Genomic DNA, 17,012 nt, shown 5'->3' with positions numbered 1-17,012 from the left:
GATAAGGTGCCTTATCTATGATTTATAAGGTGCCTTATCTATAAATATGATAAAGAGCCTTTCATTATCTGGGGTTCACAAACCTAACAATTCCGGATAAGGAGTAGAAACGTTTCTTACCTGATATCAAATAAAACACGAGTAGCAGATAGTTACAACAGCCATCCATCGTAGAAATTCTTTTTCATTTCTAAAGTCACTGTAAATTAAGTACTATATCCTTACAGTGCGCTGAATTTCAAACAAACAAACAAACAAACAAACAAAACAGTTATCGTTCTCGGAGCAGGTGCAGCAGGAAAGAACACGCCTTTATCATTAACTATAATAATGATTCCAAGAGTACCAAATTAGGTGTGCGGTTTGCTCGAGAAGTCTAATTTGCTAACCTTTATTTTTGTATTTGATGCTAAACATGCTAAAGGCCAAGGCCGAAGTTGTCGAGATCTAATAGAAATCGATGAAGCATGACACCTGGTAAACCAACAGAAGTTCGAAAGTAAACACAGCCGATTACGATGGGTGATCTTTGGTGAATTTGGAGAAAACCTTCTGATAATTACAAACACTCGCTGAGCAGCAAGACTTAATTCCCTCTATAGTTTTTAATCCGATAAGTTGATTATCTATTTGTTTTCATGAATTGGAAGACATTCTTTGATGTATTACTGAGCTCAATCATCTGAAATTACTGGAGCGTAAGCCACCCAGGCTGGTGGCTCAGCATAGTATTTTATTAACAGAAGGTTTTCTCCAAATTCGTTTCCTAATGGATACAGTTGACTCATAACGTTTGTCCAAATTTAAAATATCAACAGAATATTTAACATGCGCTGCAAAAGATCTATAGGCCTACCGAAAAAACGATAGCTTTGGACTCTATCCTCAAATACGTAACTAATATGTGCAAATTCGAAAATAGAGTTCTTGAGTATAAAGTGTGAGGCGATACCAGGATCATTAAGATATTATTTGCCCATCATGTACCAACTTTCGTTAATTTAAAACATCTATGGAATTATAGGTAAAATCCAGGGCAGCAGACATAGAAACATTGAAAATAGTTGCATTAATTATATGAGAGTGTAGTGATGCATCTGTCATTAACATCATATAGTCATCTGCGATCTACCAGGCTTGGCAGTGACCACGTATTGCATACTGACTTGAGGATATCGACTGCTCAGTGCCAGAAGTGGGTAAGTGCAATATAGCTGCCATTTTGTGTAGATGAGTAGATGTGTATAATATACTGTGTGTAAGTTGTCACATGTTCACAGGGCAGCTATTGCACTTACCTACTTCTGGTACTAAGCCTACTAAGCAGTCGATATGTAATTAATTTTTACTTTAAATTTAATTAACCTTTGTCTTATTTATAAATTTTACTGTAAATTTAACCAACCTACCTAGCAAACACATTTGTCAAAAATGGGTCATATTTTGAGTTTTGACTTTGGTAAAAACGTTTTGTTGTTGGCATCCGTCAGTATTCGCAGACTATGGAGTAGCGCTGTCTGAGGTGGTTGAGGAGCATCGTCTTGTGTAATGGACCAATGCGACACCCCAGACTTGCAGATTGTATTGCAGCCCTGCCTGGCATGTGAATACTGATGCGTCTGGTTGGGTTTATTTGGATGTTTTACAGTGACTGGCTTTGCGCCTGCCGCCTTGCTTGTCATCAGCAGCTTTCTGGATGAGGTCTTCTCCCCTTTTCAGGCCAACAGAGAGATGTTGCTTCCAATTTTTTTCTGTCATTAGCAGTAGATTCCCAGGTGATCCAGTTCATGTCATGTGCTTTCATGTCCGTTTACAGACATCCTTGAAACGGAGTAGTCGTCGACCCTTTCTGTGTCCTGAAGACAGTTCTCCGTAGGGGAGATCCTTGGGAATGCGACCATCTTCCATTTGACTCACATGTCCTAGCCATCGAAGGCGACGTTGACGTAATAGCGTATACATTGATGGGATACCCGTCTTGGACATGACTTGGACATGACTTCATTGTTTGTGACCTTGTCTTTCCAGGAGATTCCAAGAATGCGGCGTAGACATCTCAAGTGAAATACTTTCAGAAGTGCAATGTTAAAGAATTTACCGTCAGATGTGAGTGAAGGTATACTCCCTCTGTGGATGACTTGAAGGCGTGCTTGAGTAGCAGCAGTGCAAATAAAATGCCAAACAGTGTTGGTACGAGTACGTACGCAGCCTTGCTTTACTCCACTTTTGACACCAAATTCTTCAGACATTGAGCCATCAAACTGGACAGTACTCATCATCCCATCATGGAAAGAACAAATTATGCTGAGTAGTTTGGGTGGACAGCTAATCTGTGGAAGCATCTTGAATAGACCGTCCCTGCCAACAAGAACAAACGCTTCAGTCAAATCAATGAATGCCAGGTAAAGGGGTTGTTGCTGCTCTCTGCATTTTTCTTGCAGTTGCCGTAGTGAGAAGATCATGTCAATTGCTTATCTCTTGGAGCGGAACCCCCCTCTTCCCAGCACTGACGGTGGAGTGGTTCCAACAAAGTAGTCTTTCCGCATTTGATGACTCCTGCAGGTATGCTGTCCTTGCCTGGTGGTTACTTGTCTAATGCTTTGTCCAATTCTTCGATGGTTGGAAGATCATCCTGGTGGGGCTTCATTGGGAAACGCTCGTTAGCGTCAAGGGCGGACTGGTGAACTATGTTCTCCCCGGAATACAGCTCCGAGAAATGCGCTACACTCTAAAAAAATAAAGGTTAAAATAGAACCTTTTTTGTCCTCTCAGGAGAACCCTCCCTCTTGACCTCTCAAAAAGCTTCATTTAATTTTGGAGAACCCTTAAATGATCTCTAAAGAACCAAAAACGGTTCTGTATCACATTTTGGGGGCCATTTTTGACGGTTTTAGAAGCATTTTTGGTTCGTTCTTTAGAGAACCTCAAAGGGTTCTCCTGAGAGGACAACTTTAGAACCTTTTTAGAACCTTTATTTATGAGAGTGACCCATCTCTCCATCTGTTTGATCTTGTCTGTGATTATGTAACCTGATGTTGACTTTAGATGGGCTGTTTTCAGTACGGTCGGGCCAACTGCTTTCTTGATGCCATCGTACATTCCTTTTAATGTTCCTGGAATCAGAAGCTTGCTGGATCTTGGCACTGAGGTCTAGCCAATACTCGTTTGTGCATTGTCTGACCATCTTTTGGACATCCTTTCTAGTTGTTTGCAAGGTCTGCAGTGACTTGTCCGATGGAGAATCTTTATGGTCTTTCAGTGCCATGCGCTTGACCTTTAATATGAGTGGTTTGAGTATCTCATCATACACTGGATACCAATCGTTGCTTTGGCCTCCTTCCTTTTTGCCGAATGTAGACAGAGAGAGCAGCCGAATGAGTGACCGTCTTTATGTGATCCCACTGTACAGTGGAATTAGAGTAGTTAGTATTCGTGGACAGAGAAGTTGCCAGCAAGGGGTTGAAGCTGGTTACATATCTTTGTGGGCAGTCATTGTGACATCCACACGAGGCTTTGCTTGCTGTCTTGATTGGTGGAACTTCTTGGGGAGCAGCCTGAATTTTGAACAGACAAGTGAGTGGTCAGTGTCGCAGTCTACACTATGGTATGTTCTTAAACAAGAAAGTTCTCGAGAGGTGGCCGTCTGGTGATGATGAGATCCAGTTGATGCCAATGTTTAGATCTTGGGTGTCTCCAGTAAACTCTGTGGTAGGGTTTGGTGCTGAAGAAGGTATTGGTGATGCAAATGTTGTAGTAGGAGCACACTTCCAGAAGACGTTGGCCATTGTCATTGATCTTTCTAACTCCAAAGTGTCCAAGACAGGTGGGCTGTGCATCATAATCAGTATGATTAAAGGTTCTTGTATTGGAGACTCTTTGATAAGGCTGTCCAGTTGGCTGTAGAACTCATCTTTGATGTCTGAACAAGCCATGATGAGGGTGGGAGCATAGACACTTAGCAGGTTCACAGGTCCATCTGACTTTCGGAGGTGTTAAGACGTAGGGAAAGGAGCCGTTCAGTGTCGGTACTACCAAGTTCAACTGAATCAGTGAGAGTGTTCTTAACAGAAAAACCTACTCCATACTCACGAGTTTCCTCTTCTTTCTTACTTGCCAATAGAAAGTATAATCACTTTCTTTCAAGCAGCCAGAGTCAGCCAAATGTGTCTCTTCGAGGGCAGCAATATCAACCTGAAGGCGAAGGAGCTCGTTGTTGATAAGGGCAGTCTTCCTTATGTCGCTGATGCTTGAATAAGCCAGTCGTCATTGTGCGAACATTCCAGCACCCGAGCATGAGTGCTGTTTTTTTCTTAAGGTTTTCTTTGTCGTTTGGTGCCAGAGTTACTGTCCATTTGTCGGGAGGTACCCAAAGTCCCACGCATCCAGTGGAACAGATGGCCAGTGGCGGGACAGCACCTTACTGGCTGAGGGCTGTCTAGGATATACACCCTCATATTTTCATTTGTAACAAGCATAAAACAATTTTTTGCAGCCAGATAGGGCTTGATTTAGAGGCATGTAAGAAATCTTGTTATAAACTTTACAAGTATCGGGAACGAATATGAATGTATGTAAATTCGTCTCACATTTGTTTCGTCAAGTTCATTGTATATATTTTTATGTTGATATATGGAAATCATATTGTCATGTAGCAGCATTACAATAAATATTTTAGCTGAAACAGGGATTGCGTTAGGTCTAAAATTAGGGGGTCATTGATGACCCCTTAAGCAGCCAAAAATAAAAAATTGGGGATCAAAATTTAAAATTGTGCACCTTGCCCCATGACCCCCCTCCCGTTACGCGACCCCTGAGTTGAAATCATAAACAACATGAGCCTACTTATAATGAATTATTTTTTAAATAATGCATGTTTAGTCAACCAAAAGCAAATATCCAGGATACGTAAACAAAAACAAATATAATAGCTTATAATAATAATTGAGAACCACCTGATGCTCAACTCAGATCGCAAATACCACTACTATACCAATCACACCACTCTTCGCCATATACATACATTCTCCCAGCCACATTTCCCTAACATAATATGAAATATAAAAAAAATTAAAAATTAAATTAATTTTGGCAGAGGCGCCGGCGGGGTTCGAACCCACGCTGCACTGAGCAGTACTATACAGTATTGACATAAAACCAGCGCCTTAGACCGCTCGGCCGTAAGGGCTTGATCGCATCATGATGAAAATCGCAACTTCATTACTTCAACATACCATGTGACAAGCAAAGACAGAAAACGTACCATATTTTGGAATTTTATTTGTTTAAAAACATTAATGTGTATTAATAGCGCTCAATTGTTGATAACTGCGTGTTCTATATTCAATAAATGAGCCTACGCACAATAGTTTTTTCATACATTATATCGATTTTGACTCGCACATGCTCGCCGTTGGCAAAAGTATGTCGGTGTGGCGTGGCCTACCATTTTTCTTGTAGTTTCTTGTATACACGTCGATGTTTTCATCATTTATACAATAAATCCACATTAGACCCCTAATTTTATTTCAGGAAATAAAAGATTAGATTACCATAAAAACGAAACAGTAATCATTGGTAGGGTCTAATGTCATTTTTACATGGAATTTTCAAGGGTTTTTCTATCGTCATTCTCGCTCAATTAAAAAAATATTTTGGCGTATATAAAATTGAAATAAAATTCTCTGCCTCATAAACGACATCAAATGTGCCGCAATTGGGTATCACGAATCGTTATATATGATGTGCAGTTAATATTCATATTTTCTTTTATACAGATGCTTCAGTTTTGACAGGAAAAATATTTTCTTGAAAACCCTCTCACTCGGTTATTTCAAAACGGTAACCACGCTTCCCTAGAATGTGCAATAAATTAGCATTAAAAATTTTCTTATTCTAACAGCAAGCGTTTCTAAGATGCAGTATGGCGAAATGTGGTGTATATACCAATTAGTCCCAAAACAGATTAATTCACGTACAATCATCAAGTAGTCGCAATAGACAGTGGAGATACAGTCATGTCAGAAACAAAGTGATGACAGACTTCTGCAAGGTTAAGCATTGTAGAGTATCATTGATTATTTTACTGAAAAACAGTTGAGGTGGTTCCCTACATGCCTTGTTCACCTAACAACTGCAAATATTTAAAGAATATTATCAGATAGAACAGAGAATGATTTCTTCTCATCTTCTCTAGTTTTAGATGGAATAACAAGCATACTTTTCAAATGTGTAGAAATATTTGATATAATTCAATTAACCTAGAGGTCTGCACATATATATATATATATATATATATAGCTATATATAGCTATAAAACCACACACTCCACACAAGCATTTACCAAATGAGCATTAATGTAGACTTGATTTCTGTCAAATCCAACTAAGATTTGATAATAAGATGATTTATTGGACGTGATGTGTTAGTTTGTATAATACTAATATGATAAATCTCCAATAATTAAGACAATTCACAATTATTATGTACATTTTTACTACAAAACTTATTTTATTCTTTTGGCCTCAATTGAATTTTATTTTACAGTTTTCATTATACAATACAATTCAAATTTTCAAAGTATACAACACAATGCTATTGGCATCACTCCTTTCCCAATATAAATTCATCACTTGCCTCTGTTTATGACCTTGCCCTCTCCCATTTCTTTCCAGAGATGGAAACATCAGTATATCGATTGCTCAGTGCCAGAAGTGGGTGAAGTGCAATAGCTGCCATGTGTAAAAAATACAGTACAATATGCGTGTAATTGCCAGATGTTCACAGGGCAGCTATTTAAAATAAAATCCAAAATATCTTCTCAGATTATTTTGCTAGTAACCCATGTTTTTTAAAATGATGGTTTGTTAATACACACAAGATGCATCCACTGGTACAACCTCTTAGCTGGTATTTTGGTTTGCTTACTTTCGAATTCAACTTTTTTATTGGTTATCTCATGTGTGTTCATGCAATGACTTGATGTCATATCTAATGAGGTCTACGGCTAATTAACTATGCATATATATTTACACACATGCCTATGACAAATTGATACGCTTTGGATTGGTGGCTGTTTTACCCCTTCTGAAGGGTCAGTGATGTTTTTTGTATTGAATGAGGGGATTAATAACAAATTTATCATTTAAAAGTAGACATGAATTGAATATCAAATACCGAATCAATACAATCCCAAAATAATCAAACCCACCAAATCCTAACATATCTTCCATCCTTTCTCGTTTTTGTGGTGGACCTTTGTGAGCCAGCCATCGCCAAGGTGACGCATGACGTGAAGCAGTACATAATCGTCTGGGTGTGATGCGGAGTAGCATGTATTGTTGCGCCGTATTACTCAGTTGTTAGCTCAGTACATTACTTGTAACTTAGTAAATGATAAATGGTGAAACATTCAGACTTCATTCCATACCAGCAGTTGAAGTTATATCCGATTTTTCCCTAGATATATATATTTACTGTGTAAGACAATATACATTTTATTTTTTAAATATCCTCTTCTTGAAAATAAAATACTAAAACAAAATCAGTGTTTTTGTTGTTTCCTCATGATTACAATAAATATAAATTGATAAATGAAACAAATATTTTTGAAAAGTAAACAAATTTGAACACTTCTTACAATCCACAACTGGTACAGGGCACATACCCAGCATTCGACATTATTCGAAAAAATGTAAAAAGGTTACCAGAAAAAGTGCTGGGTTATATAAATGGTATAAAGTGTTTTCATAACATTCAAAAACATTACTGCAAAATACTTGGCAAAAACGATTGCCAAATATTGCACAATTGACATTTTGACAACATTTTAAAAATATTGTTGTAGTGATTTTTGATGCAAAAAACGTTTTCATGACCTTTATAATACCTTGCATTTAATGTTATTAGAACGTTTTTGCCAAAACCAAAACCCAAAATATAACCCATAAAATGTTATAAAAACGTTTTGTGTTTGCTGGGTATTCAGATCAGTCAGCACTTAGCCTATGACTGAATTTTACTGATACAAAAGTACCAAGGGTGAAAATAATAGCTTTTCCACCAGCACTCAGTTTGAGAGGATAGTGAGTCCTGGTTCCCCTGAATTTAGTCAGGACTCATTTTAGGCTAAACAGGACTCACTTTTCATTATTATAATAGTTTAACTCATTATATCTAATGCTACAGTTCAAATTATGACCTCAAATTGCAGAGAAACCCCATTTTGGTTCACCATTTCCTATTTTCTGGCAAATCCTGAGTAGTTACAATTTTCTGACAAATCCTGGGGATCTTAATATATACTGTATAGCCCCTATTGTTCAGGGCAAAAAGTGCAGTTTGGAATTAAGATTTTCATTCTCAACTGAAACTAGGCCAGTAGCCTGTTTATTTTCACCCCTGATGCCGACTAATTTGAAGAACTTTATATTTTGTAAGGTGAATATCTTGACCCTATGCAGTATGCACATAATATTCCTTGTTCTTTCCAGAAAAACATATTAGTGCAAATCACAACTTCATATTCTGATATTGCTGTTTTACAGTCTATAGTTCTGGCAAGCAAGGCAACTGGCTAATATGTTGGCATCTTGTGTATTGCCATTGTGATGTCCTCGTGTGTCTTGATCATTACATTTCTGTCAAATGAAAATACAAAATGTAAGAAAGGGTTATTTAGTACTTCATGATAACATTAAAGTTGGATGAGCAGACTTTTTGATTCTGTTTCTATCTTACATTGAGACCTACCATTAAAATAATCAATGCCCCATAGGATAGTAAAATAATATTTCTGATGGCAGTGACCACTTTTCACCACTTTTTTGTTCACATCATCTAAATAAAACATATCATTGTGTTAAATTTTACTGGTGGTAATGAGAGAAAAATACAAGCTTTCTTCTGATACCAAAATCACAATTTTGATGCGGAAAAATGGCGATGCAGTAGCACACCTTTAACAAGATTTTCATGTGGCACTTCTGACTTCTAAGAGTTTTTTGCCAGTAATTTTTTATTTTATTTTAAATCTTGTTGTTGTAGGTTTTCTTTGTAATATTTCAAAACACTTGATTTTTATGTGGAGGCAAAGTCGGCAAACTATGCAAAAACATTTCCGCATTTTTAAGCCACTGAAAGAAACACTCACAAATTCTGGTGTCAAAAAGCTGGCTTCTCCATTGTTAGAGCACACAAGTGATATAATTGGCAAAATTTCCCAGAAAATTTACATTGTCTCACTTTTTCTACCAAAATGACTTGAATCTTCCAATTTTAATGCTAATGTGGGCCAAAATGAGGATAACTGTGGCCTAAAATAGGTCAAAAGTAAGACGAACACCACAAGTTTTGGTCAATTTTGTGATTTGTCCCAGTCTTTTGAGGCAGCCAGAAGCAAACTTTCTCCCAGGAGGGTGGCCAGGGGGAGGGCAAATTTCTCCCACATAAATTTTGCAGGGATAAAATGGGGATGGCAAAGAGTATGTGTTGTTAAAATGACTAAAAATGTGACAAAACATTTACAAATGGGGATGAAAATTTGGCTTTGCCTCCTCACACTAAAATCCTGGATACGCTACTGTTGCCTCCCACTATTAGGTATGTATACCATTGGAGCTCTGAGGGGAGCACTCCCATATTGACATACATCATGTGCCCATGAAAAGACCGTTATTTTTGGCAAATCCTACACCCAATGACCCCATTTTTTTAAGTAGCCTACACTGAATGACCCCCTTTTTTGAACAATTTAGTCCTCAAAATTGAAATTTTGGCACGCTTCATGTGCATTTTGAAAATAATAAATGAGTTTTGTCTATTTTGTACTGTCAAATTGGGTAAAAAGCTATTTTTGATTGTTAATGATGTGAAATTTTGGGCGCTCCCATACAAAATCACCCCATTTTTGACATTGCCAACACCGAATGATCCCCATTTTTCTGAAAATTTCTACACTGATAGACCCCTATTTCATACGCTGGTGGGCACAGGCACGCCACTATCATATTCAAGTCCAACACCCCCCACCCCGAGACTGGAACACACCTACCCTTTATCTGATTCTATACATATAACAGGTGCTGAGTTGTTGTCAGGTAGTAATTGTGATGCTTGTTGAGCTATGGCAGACACTAGACCTGCAGAGTCCGGGGATGCTGTACCTTTGGCTGAAACAGAAGAACGGAATAACCTCACATGAATACACCAAAAACACAATTATATATGATGTTAATATAATGATGGCAACAATAACAAAAATGTTAGATTCCCTAATATTTGTATGAGTGACTGTCAAGTAGTATGACCTACCTGTTAGTAGTATGACCTACCTGTTAGACACAAGCCTTGCTTGTCAGTACAAAGAACTCCTACAACACCAGGGTTATTCAATCTGAAATGATAAAACAAAAAAATATTGCCACCCATCAAAAATGTTACTATTTTATGTTTTAAAGTTAAAATAATAAAATACAGTTACTTTCCCAAATTTGAAGTAAAATAAAACAAAATTGTTCAAATTGTTCCCCAGACAGCGTTTACTGAGCTGGCCCAGCTCGATCTACCAGGCAGAAATTGTACAATGAAAAAAAAAAGCCAACTTTGGATGATAAATAAAAGGAAAGCAGATTTCTGGAATTCAATGCAATTTGCCTTCGGTGCCCCTACCAGTTGCCTTGATGTGCCCTTTCAAAATTGCCTTGAAATGGGTGCCCTTCAGAACCCTTATTTTATGCTCTAGCAATATCTGTTCAGAAAAAGAATTTATGAGCTATGAGTACTGAAGTTGGTAAAAATCATTACTAGTGTCAGAAAAAGGTGGGGTGGAGGGCTGGGACGAACTTCAATAGGACATTTCTTGAAAAGTCCTTTCTATATGACTAATTTATTGCACCGTAAAATTTGCATCAAATCCCGATGGGGCGATGTCATAATATTTATGCACCACGTTTTGTGGGCTCCAATTGCCGATTACATAGACGAGAACTACAACTGATAACCAGCCAAAGTTTCTGATAATTTTGTGTGATCGCCGTATTGCAATATGCAGGTTTGGCTTTAGAGTGAATACCTACTGATTGTGTTCGAAACTGGCCGCGGCACACCCCTACAAAGGCGATCTTTTCTTTTAGACCGCCCGAGCTATATAAGGTTAAAATTACGAATTTATAAAATTAAACTTTCGCATCAAGGTTAAACATGTTTTTAGCAATACAACCATACCTTTTATTTCTTCGAACAAGCTTTATTTTGTTTCAAAAGCCACGTTTTAATCACAATTTTTGACGTAAAAAAGCTGAATGCAAAACCGCCTACCGGTGATGCAAACGCCACTCAGAAACTCCAACACTTCGCGTAGTATGAGCACTTGATGTACGCTCTTTTTGACAATGATTTACGCTTGCTGATGAAGCATTTTCAAGTGTGTTTGACAGGTTTTTACTGTGTGACGTAATTCTGCATATTATCCAAGATGGCGAATTTCTCGAAAAACGGATGGACTTTTCTTTAAAAAATTCCCTCATTTCACAAATTCTTTGTCACTTTCCAGTTTCCACTCATCTGATCTTTTTATGTGACGGAAGTGATGCTGATTTTACGAAGGTATGTTTTTTGCTTTTCCGGTAATTTTTTTATTGTTTTTGGAGACAAAAACTTCCTGGCAGAATAGCTGTTATCACTCGTTTTCAAAAAGTTGTTTTAACCTTGTTTTTTACCCCATAATTTGCCTCATTTATTGAAGTCCTCCTTCCAATACATTAAACCTTGTCCTTGACTTCAAAGTGTTTGACAACTGTTTAACCTTGAAGCAAAAGTAAATCTTAATGCGAAAGTAATAATTTAGTCCCTACCATAGCTATGCCTGGTAGTCTAACACAAAAGATGAGGATCATCGCCCCTACAAAAAATGTCAGTGCCCCCCCCCCTACATGTACACTCGGGTTCAAGAACTGTAAGTGTAATGCTGGTTTCATACTACCATGCCGCGGCTGACGCACACGCATTGCAGACAAACGGACACAATCAAGGCATTGGTTGATATGTCATGCCGCTTGCTGTAGCGGCAGGAAAGTATTATGGGGGCATAAGGCAGCCAAGTTCCTGTTCAAGTTCCTGATCAAGTGTAAATGAAAAGTTGACATGTCACTTTTCCTTTCCTGACCTGACGTTGAACATCACGATGTCAGCAAGCAATTTAAATTCATGCCTCCAGGGTATGCCCAGCGAGGTCACGTCACACTCGGTGTGACGTGCCCTGAACTCCATTTAACTTTCGTAAGCGACAGACAAATTGCAGGAAAGCGTGCCAATTTAAGCTTCCTGTAATATCTATTGCACATAACGACGAAGTCACAAACTTACAAACTTCAATATGCACTTCAAATACTGCAGACCAGCTGTTAATTATTACCGATCCTGTAGAATAACTTACATAATCTTCAATTTCATGGAATCCCGTTGCTCAGAATTGCAAATGTCATTTTTATCTGTCAAATCCGCTGTGTATGTGCTCAGAGATTTTATGATATGCTCCATAAATCACAGCTGTGAAACTGACTTTATACCACTCGCTCGCTTTAAAGCTAGCAGAAAAGCGAAGCCTCAGGCTACCTCGTGGCATGACGTCACACAAAATTTCCGATGGGCGCCTTATTTATTTGTAACCCGTTTTGTGATTGGTTGCAAACACCATTCATCGCAATCGTTAGCCAATCAATGAAGGCGACGGCCTTTTTACGGTATGAATTAATGTGACCCGCCAGTAAAATACGTCTAACCTGATTGGTTTACAAAAATAATTGGATATTTGCTAAGCCAGTCAGCGTGCTCGATGCTTAACAACCTGGTCGTAGAGGTTTTTTTTTTTTTTTTAATAAGCGAATTCACATGGTGATCCAGCGATCGAGTATAAATTCAGCATGACTTCTGCTGTAACAGGTGCAATAACAATACGTCGACACAATCAGTGACATTTACACAATACAATAATGAATTATTTATGACATGCATGGGCTGGATTTTACGATCGAGGTAAGGTTTTCGGCCTGTCCCTGCGTGAATATCGTGACTTTTCAGCATCAAAGAAGTTTGCGATGACCAGTTTTTTGCGGACACTTTGATAACAGGTAACTTTTATAGGTCATAGGGTAGAAGCGATAGTTGTACAATTGTACGAAAATATACATTTTGTTATAGGCCTAAAATGTTTACAAAAATATATTGGTCCGTACGTTGTGCATGTATTCAGTTGTTCGACGTATACCTCCAAGACCAGGGATCCCAGTCATGCAGTGCAGGAATCCATGGATTTGTTGAACAATAGCTAACAATGTAGGTGTGGGAACTTTGAAGTATTTTATACTTCAGAGATTTTATACTTGAGATTATATGCTAGCCTTGATTGAATAGCTAGTGTACTGATCAATATTATAACCAGTTCAGCTCAGTAAGCTTAAATTTTAAAATTTCTAGAGACTCAAAAACTGACAAGTACAAGTCGATCAGCAGCTTACGTCTCTTCAAGATGACTTTCCAGTGGATCTTCCATTTCCTCACAGACGATTTTGTTTCCTCTCGTCAAACTTTAATTAAAGGTGCTTATATAACAGATGAACAAGTGAAAGCTTATGACTCAAAAACACATGATTTAATCACCGGTGAATGTGATAATGATAATCATAAACATGACCGACCGATCGATTCGATGGATTGGGTTTTAATACTTTTTTGCATACGATTAAGGAAATGGGAAACAGTTACACCTTCATCACACAGAATTGTTATCTTTGATTTGAACAGATCAATATATTGATAGAGAGTATTATTGTTTATCTGTATGCATCAATACCTATTTATTTATGTACTTGAGTCAAAATTGAAAGATCTAAGGCTGCAATTGCACAAAACATATACAATCAAGTTATAATCATACTTTGTTGAGGGCGCCCTTCATTATGGATGTACTATTGAATGTTTTTCACAAATTAATAATCGAAAAAAGTTTTCGACTTTTAATATTCGCAAAAGCTAGTATTATTGTATACTATGCCATAGTCGAATTTTATTAAAAATATCTTATTATTAGTCATGATGAACCCATTTCGTTGAACTCAAAATTATACTGATGTTTATTAAAATTAAAGTATTCAATAGTAAAATGGTCATAAAGAGTTAAAAATATCAGATGATTAGTGACAATAAAAGTAATTGAATGCAACATTATCTTGCATAATTATAATGGCTCGCTTTAATACTGAACAATTCTGATTTTGGAATCTACCCGTTTATTGATAGCGAACCCTGAAAATCCGACTATGGACTTTGAATTTTAAGCAGAACTTTACCCCGGGACTTTGCTCTCTAAAAACACACTGTCAAGCATACTTGGTTTATCAATCCATTAACCACAAGTATACTAAGCATGGTATAGTACGAGACGCGCTAGATGTTTGATGAGAGATTAACTTTCGCGTCAACACAAAAGCGCCGCAAATACCACAGATAATTGTGTACGGTGTAGTAGGCCCTATAATGGTAATGGCGCGGGCCCGGAAGATTTAAACCATAGCGAGATATAGGGGACCAATCACAAGGCAGATCCATTTAAAGATGCATTACATCATGGCCAATTTTAGTTAGGCCAGAAATTGGCCTAACTCTCCATAGAGTCCCGTGTTAAAAATCTTAACTGCAAGGCAAAGTCAGTAGTCCACTTGGGAAGCTAACAAACAGAGGGAGTGCGGTGACTGAAAAGATCAGATACAGATGTGAAAATCTATCAGTTGCACACAAATCAATATAAATCAGAGTTTTATGCTTAGGCCTACATGTAATAGCCAGAGTATGCAAAATGGGCAAGTGGACTACGGAGAAGTCTAGTATTATTGAAATGGTTGCCATGAAACGTTTATAGGCTCAAATATGGGCCTATATTAAAACGTCGGGTTATAACGAGTTAGGCCTACATAAAGGATATAAAACGTTTTCATAACATTCTAAAACAGTTTTTGAAAATTTACTTAGTATTAGGGCCTATAGTGTTGACGAAATATTTAGCAAAAATGTTTGCAACAAAATAATATTAGGCCTATATACATAACATTTTTGGCAACATTTTAAATGTAGGCCTTGACTCGTTAAACGTCTTTATCAAAACCAAAACCCAAAATAATTGCATGTTTAAAACATTTTAAAAACGTTTAGTGTTAGATATCATGGGGCAGCTGACGTGAGTAATCGGAGGGGGCAACCACTGATGATCACGGGATGGGAGGGGCACTGGGCCCAGGGGCGTAGCCAGCTTTTTTGGTCAGGGGGGGCAAAATAAAAATTTTGGGGCACAGACGAAAAAAATTACTGTTGCATCATACAATACATAGAGACAAAAGGCTTTATTGGGACGATGTGCGTGCGTAGCGCGCAAAAAATTGGTATTTTACACTATTTTCGCCCTTTATCAGGATGGAAAGGGCTTAATCTTTGCAATATGCGCGCGTAGCGCGGAAAAATTGTGTATTTTCGGGCTGAATTTCGGTAGAAAAGGGCTCCTTGCCCCTTTTCTTTTCCTTTGCCCTCCTGATTTTCCCTTTTATTTTTTTTTGTCAGAGGGGCACTTTTTTCTTTCATTTTTTTTTCAGGGGGGCACTCTGCCCCCCCCCCCCCCGCTGGCTGGCGCTACTGACTGGGCCTGATGCCGGGGCACAAGCTGTTTTAAATATGATTTGCTAAATTTTCAAATTGCCCTATATACGCTATATCCTTAGCGACCTTTAACCTTGCATTAAACCTAACCCATATAACCCTAACCCTAGTAGCTCCTTGTCCAGAACCGGAAAAGTTTTGTACCTAATGTGAGTGGGAGTCAAAGAAGTTTTATAAAAAGAGGGGGCCGGGGGGGGATGTCAAAAAGTTTTGGGTTCACGAAGAACTGGAGGTTTAGTGAATATTAGGCCTAGGGATCCCAAATTTACAAAAACAAATGATATTTTGACATCAATAAAATTGCGACCTCCCCCTATTTGGCAAAACTTTTATGACCCACCACCGATACACCTTTTGAATAAAATAAACACACTCTCTGTGGTCATCTTGTGACTCCCTATATTTTGGTCATCAAAAAAATTTGACCCCCCCCCCATTTTTCTTTTCAAAAATGTATGACCCCGGCATAGTTGGGACCCCCTTCCAAAGAAAATGATAGCCCTAATAACCCCCAATGTATATTTTCTTCCTCCATTCCTCCGTCAGAATTTTATTTATTTTCTATATCTACCTTTATTACTGAATTCATCCCGGGAATTCATGCATCTTACTCTTTTCTTTTTTCTCTCATTTATATATTATTAATTATCATATTATCTCAAAATCGCGCGGCAATTAAAGCGAACAAGTGTCGAGTTACAGGAGTGATAGGGATGTTACAGTGGCTGCACAATTATTCTGCCATATGCAAGCATTTATACAGTAAATTGATATTGAAAAGCGCGCGCATGATCAAAGTTGTTCAATTTTGGCAAACATCCATGTCGAAAAATTAATTTCCTCATATGTGCTTTTTATCCCAATTGTTTGAATTTTTAATATTTGGTGTGTGAAATCTTTCTGTGACTACCATCGTGGGGTATTGAACGTGACGATTTATAAAAATACATAAAGTACCTGATCGAATACCCTTATCTGCCTTTTTTTGCTTCAGGATTAAGGGATCCAAAATGAGCGTTTATTGCGTTTCGACAGTATTTTTTGTGGGACATGAGAGCACCCCAGACCTATCGAATTGCATTCTGAATACGAAGCATGTCTTTCTGATTAATCTGATATCAAATAATTTTCATTTTTCAAAAATCACAATATAATACAAATTTTATGACAAATTATAAAAAATTGATATTTGTCAAATTTTTGATATATAACAGTCCTCGAAGTAAATTATATAAATCTAATGATATATTCTTAAAGTGTATGTAGCAGGGAGGAAAAGCCGACGGTCAATTGAAAATTTTGACCTTTCATAT

At 37.7% G+C, this 17,012-nt stretch overlaps 1 protein-coding gene across 1 annotated transcript; it reads right to left on the bottom strand.

Annotated features, from left to right (window-relative positions):
- Nucleotides 1-6,487: 6,487 nt before the first annotated feature.
- Nucleotides 6,488-13,689, bottom strand: LOC140148851 (ragulator complex protein LAMTOR5-like). The gene is made up of 4 exons (XM_072170938.1): nt 13,512-13,689; nt 10,329-10,390; nt 10,049-10,166; nt 6,488-8,636 (listed from the first exon to the last, which is right to left on the bottom strand). Exons 1-4 carry the CDS (start codon nt 13,544-13,546, stop codon nt 8,573-8,575), a joined length of 279 nt encoding a protein of 92 aa, XP_072027039.1. The 5' UTR covers nt 13,547-13,689; the 3' UTR covers nt 6,488-8,572.
- Nucleotides 13,690-17,012: the final 3,323 nt, after the last annotated feature.

Source organism: Amphiura filiformis, chromosome 3 (assembly GCF_039555335.1).
Source record: "Amphiura filiformis chromosome 3, Afil_fr2py, whole genome shotgun sequence".
NCBI lineage: Eukaryota > Metazoa > Echinodermata > Ophiuroidea > Amphilepidida > Amphiuridae > Amphiura > Amphiura filiformis.
This window is presented reverse-complemented; position numbering and strand designations above follow the sequence as displayed.